Source organism: Cynoglossus semilaevis, chromosome 8 (genome assembly GCF_000523025.1).
Source record: "Cynoglossus semilaevis isolate Cse_v1.0 chromosome 8, Cse_v1.0, whole genome shotgun sequence".
NCBI classification, from domain to species: Eukaryota; Metazoa; Chordata; class Actinopteri; order Pleuronectiformes; family Cynoglossidae; genus Cynoglossus; species Cynoglossus semilaevis.
Genome location: NC_024314.1, coordinates 14,141,997 through 14,147,008, shown reverse-complemented (window position 1 = coordinate 14,147,008; position 5,012 = coordinate 14,141,997). Strand labels below are relative to the sequence as shown.

The following is a 5,012-nucleotide window of genomic DNA, read 5'->3' as shown; positions in this document are numbered from 1 at the left end:
CCGACTGTCAGCTTCATCCAGACATTTCCTCTCAGCTGATTGGCTACCTCTTCTACTTCATCAATGCGTCACTCATCAACTCACTGATGGAGAGAGGTACAGAAAAACAGACAAAAAGCTCTGACTGACTGTAAATGATGGGAGCTGCTGGTTCTCCTGCACCAAATCCCATATAGAAACTAATGATTTTACACAACAGCATGTGTGTTTGGGTCGATCGTCTTCTGCCTTCATCAGTCAGTTCATAGTGTTACTGTGTAAGTCCTGCAAGTGAAAACCTATCAGTTGAAGACATCAGATCAGACGCCTCCACCACAGAACGCAGCAGAAGACCAGAAGCTTCTGTGTGTGGGCCAGCTGAAATCAGCAGGTTTTTCTATGGGCTTTGGTGGCAGACATTAGGGTATTATTTTGACAAGTTCAGTTTTCAGACTCCAGTCACACTCACGGTTCATCGGCTGCTCTGTTAGTTTGGCTTTTCTGACCTCTAGTGGCCAAAAGGAGACATTACCTGAATCTGATCTGATACTTTAGCAAAACACATCTGATTGTACTCTTTAATGTAATACTACTACTACTTATAATAATAACAATAATGTTCTCAATCAATGTAATGATTATTTAAACTGACCAGAGGTGTGAATGCTAGTGTGAATGGTCATCATACCAGGCACTCAGCTGATGACCTATGGGAATGGGAGTAGCTCACCGCGCTTCCGCTGCCCTGAATGAATAAAAATAATTATTATAATAATCATTATAATGTTATTGTTGTCATTATCATAATGCTAACTATAGGTAAGAGCTACTGCTAACTATACATGATATATATACCATTTCAGCGCTGTTGTATTTCCATGTGCCCCAGGATCAGAACCAGGTTTCTACCAGTGGTCCCGAGGGGTACGGATGCGGGCTGGACTGGACCTGATCCTGGACTGGGCCCATGCAGCAGGACAGGGAGAAACCGCTTTGGAGCAAATGCACACACTTTCATCAGCGGTCAATCTGTTAGCCACACCACGGAAGAATTTACTCAAGGTATAAATACACACTCAGACATGTCTTAACCCATTAATGAGGACACACATACACACACACATTTATGTTATGGTGTATCATGGTTTGTTTATACGTATACATGTGTCATATACAGTATGTAAAATATTAACTGAGTAAATAGTTTTAAATGTTTTTATAATTTCTACATAAATTCCAGGTGAATGTTGTTCCGATCCATTGTTGCTGTGTCAGTAGTTAAACAGGGTGGTCAGTAAACCGGAGGGTCAGGGGTCAATCTAACACATTTGTGTTTAGAAACCAATCAAACTGATGATAACTCCCACTGACCTTCATCATGACCCGGGTGTTTCTGACTGTAGACTCCCTGGAAGTCCCTGCGGTCCCTGCACCCGGCTCTGAGTCCAGCCCAGCTGAACCACCTGCTGACCCTCTACAGCCCAGCGTCTCCCTGCAGACACACATGGACTCCATCAGTACAGGACGAGGCAGCCGCAAAGAGAACGGGTGAGAGACCCCTAACATCTTACCATCACCTTTGACCCTAGGGAGACGATGATTGACAGAAGCATCTGCTACAGCTTGTCCTTTAAACCCACACTTCTTCTGCCCTCACCTTCTCAGCTGACATCCTGGAAAGTTTTGATACCCACCATCCTCTGGTGTTGCCCGCCGGGGGTTACCAGTTTCAGCTGAGGAGAGCGGTAACAGATTCAGCTCTAAGAGAAGAGCTGGACAAGCTTCAAGAATTTATTTCATCAATCCACAAAACACCGTCTGCTGCCGAGGAGCCGCAGGAACCAGACTGTCATGGAGGCAAATTCTGTTTGGAACCATTTACAGAACCCAAGCCCAGCAACCAGAACCTGGGTTCACCTTCTCCTACATCTGCTGCTGTACCCCCATCGCCTCCCTCGCCCCACTCCCCTCCATCCACCCACCCCCTACATGGCTTCACTTCCTGTGGCGCCTTCCTTTTGTCTCAGAAGCTCAGACATCTGGAGCTGCAGATCAGAGACACGATGAGCGGCGAAGAGATGAGGAGGAAGTCGGCGCTGGACGCCTCCTGTCTGCTCACTCCACCCAACACTCCACACAATGTGGACGCAGCAGAAGTGGTGAAGAAGGGACGGGACAAACACGTGAAGGCTGAGAGTGAGACACTTCCATGGACATCAGAAGTGGAAGACGAAGGTCATTCAGACAGCTTTACCTGTCAATCAACAAAATATGATTTAAGTTATAATCATTTCCACCTTAAACAACCTTTATATCCACAAACGGAGAGTTTTATTACAGTACTTTATTTGAGTGTCAGCGCTGAACTGACGACTTTTCAATCAGTGGCCTAACGATGACTCCATGTCAATTAAGAAAAGGCCATGCTACAAGCTAACAGCACTGTTATTAGCTGAACTAAGATAAACATTAGACCACTATAAATCCACTTTAGTGGAATTTCCACCTAACAGGAGCAGCAAATTGACAACAACCAGATGGCAGATCATTTAAAAAAAATCAAAGAAGAAAATATAGTAGAAAAAATCTTAACTGTATTGGAAGGAAATGGAATACAAATATTTGCTGTAAAAACTCTGAACTACTCCTTTACTACAGTTTTTGACAGATAATTTGATTAACACCCCCGCCCCCCACCCCTTTTTTTCAGGAGGATTAGTGTTTGAATGTCTTTCTGCACTGAAGGCCGACCGTCCTAAACCAGAGAGTCCCAGTATGAACAGAATACTGGAAATAAAAGAGGAGGAGGAGCAGGAGGAGGAGCAGGAGGAGGAGCAGCAGCAGGAGCTGCAGCAGGAGAACCATGATGATGACAACAGTGAGGAGGTGTTTAGTTTGGAACTGGAGCGAGGAGAAAAAGGACTGGGCCTCTCTCTGGTGGACACCAGGGTGAGTGAGCGAGTGATGAGGTTGAAAAAACATAGTTAATAATTCTAACCAAACACGGAGGTGACTGTGCTGTTCCTCCAGGAGTCAGGAACACAGAAAGTTACAGTAACAATCACTATTCAGTTATGACTTGGAACCCAGTTAATCCAGAGACAGAGATACCTAAAAAAACCTGAATACAGTATTGCGATATTTCAGTCTATGGATATTTTCTTAGACCACTAACTGTGACCTTGAACTCCTAGGACACTTCCTTTAGAGTCAAAGGCATCTTTGTCCACTCGGTGGTGCCTGGTTCACCTGCAGCACGCTGTAAGAAGCTGGTACCAGGAGACAGGATCCTGGCTGTGAATGGACTCAGTCTGCTGAGTCTGGACTTCAACAGGTAAAGACCAGGAGCAGACAGGAGGCAGTGCCTCCTACTATTTCTATTATTCCGAATAATCTACGTCTCATACTGTTGTGTCTCCATCAGTGGGAAAAAGCTGATCCAATCATCGGGCGACAGACTGAGACTCCTGGTGGCCAGGTGTGACTGGATGGCCAAGGCCTTACAGACAGGATGCTGACTTGTTGTTAAGGACTATGAAAGGACCACATGTGGACTCAGAGTTGATCTTAGAGACATCTGAAATGTTCAGGCTGAGAGAGAAATTAACAAAGAAATGCACTATTTTAATGACCTACAAGCTGGAACCAGGTTGCAAACCCACGTGTTGTTTGGTGTAGGAATATCGGCAACAGAACGTAGTGTCAAGTAGGATTTTGACATCAGAGACAATTTCTGTGACCATCTGTAAAACAAATGATATTCTGAGACTCAGCCTTTCAACAGCTCTCCCAACCGCCAACCCAAAATATACCTCTTTAGAAACAAAGTATGTCTATGTTGCAGTAAAAGACTAGCTAGCTTGAAAAGAAAAGACAAAATCCTCTATAAAATATAGTCTTCCGACTTTTACAAATATTCATCTGTTCACAAACTGTAATAGTCCAGAAAGAATAAACAGGAAATTGTGTAAATGCTGATAGAAATCTTGCAGCTTTGACAAAAAAAATCTGTGGGTTACGCTTTTGGGGTGAGTCAGGAACCAGAACTGTGCTGTTAGTTCGGTGTAGAACGTCTGAAAATCTGAAAATAATGATAAACCAAACATTTTTCATATTCAAGTGCTTTGAATCACGCCACCTGCTGGCGAAAACGTTATTTTAACCTCCTCGTTTAATTCAGCCAAGACATTTCCTACTGTAAACGTATCTCCACAGAATTCTTGCGAATTCTCCTTTGAGTTGCTAATCTACCTAGCTCGTTGTCAGTATTTTGAATTCCCTTGGCGTTAATTTGTGTTTTTCCTTCATCTCCAGCCTTAAACTGCCTTTTCTTCTACTATTAAGTATTTTAGTCCAAATTGTTTTTTTATTCTACTTTGTAAAAAAAGTAATGAATTGAAACAAATATGTGCACTTTTTCAAGACTAACGCTACATGGCCAGCCTAAAAACAAATGACTTAAATGATGTTTAATTCAGTTCTCCTTGATGTTTTTCTATCCTGTTCCTGTTTGACCTTATTGTTGGTTTCTTAACCAATTATTACCATTTAATAAATGAGCATTTTTTTCTATTGGTTGTGGTGAATTCTACATTCATTCACATATAAAGGTGGATCACAAAGTTCTCAGACATGTCAATGTGACATGTCGCTCGAGCGTCTCCAACACATTTGAAGATGTAACCAAAGGTTAATTTTGTGTAAACTTCCTGTTTTCAGCAGACTACGTGGCCAACCCTGCTCTTTTCTGTTGTGATGTAGAAATAGGACCCAGGGCTGTTTTCTGAAGAACCTAATAAGCCTGACTCCTGTTACTTTGGTCATTTACCTCAAAGTTATCCCAGCTAACATTATGAATATTCAGAAACACGTCACTTCACAGAGGCTGACTGTGCAGTTCTTTGTGTGGATGCAGGAAACAGTTACCTTGACCCTGTAGCACTAGGTCCCCTTAAAATCCTTGACACAGTCCTGAACGGTTTACAAGAGAAGGTGGGGTTTGACAAGCAAATATCTGCCTGGGAGTGATCACG

General features: G+C 43.0%; 1 protein-coding gene and 1 long non-coding RNA gene across 2 annotated transcripts in view; one reads left to right on the top strand and one right to left on the bottom strand.

The window, feature by feature from the left end:
- The window catches only part of LOC103382274 (ras-associating and dilute domain-containing protein-like), a 17,164-nt gene extending 12,173 nt beyond the window's left edge, over nt 1–4,991 (top strand). The window contains 7 exon segments of the mRNA XM_008314995.3: nt 1–96; nt 869–1,041; nt 1,383–1,527; nt 1,645–2,214; nt 2,690–2,928; nt 3,174–3,313; nt 3,404–4,991. The exon segment at nt 1–96 is cut by the window's left edge and continues 35 nt beyond it. Coding sequence (XP_008313217.2) covers nt 1–96; nt 869–1,041; nt 1,383–1,527; nt 1,645–2,214; nt 2,690–2,928; nt 3,174–3,313; nt 3,404–3,497 — 1,457 coding nt within the window. The 3' untranslated portion in view covers nt 3,498–4,991.
- Nucleotides 713–1,688, bottom strand: LOC112487279 (uncharacterized). Its single transcript, XR_003050226.1, has 3 exons — nt 1,551–1,688; nt 1,351–1,471; nt 713–970 (listed from the first exon to the last, which is right to left on the bottom strand). It is a non-coding gene; the product is annotated as an uncharacterized LOC112487279 (long non-coding RNA).
- Nucleotides 4,992–5,012: the final 21 nt, after the last annotated feature.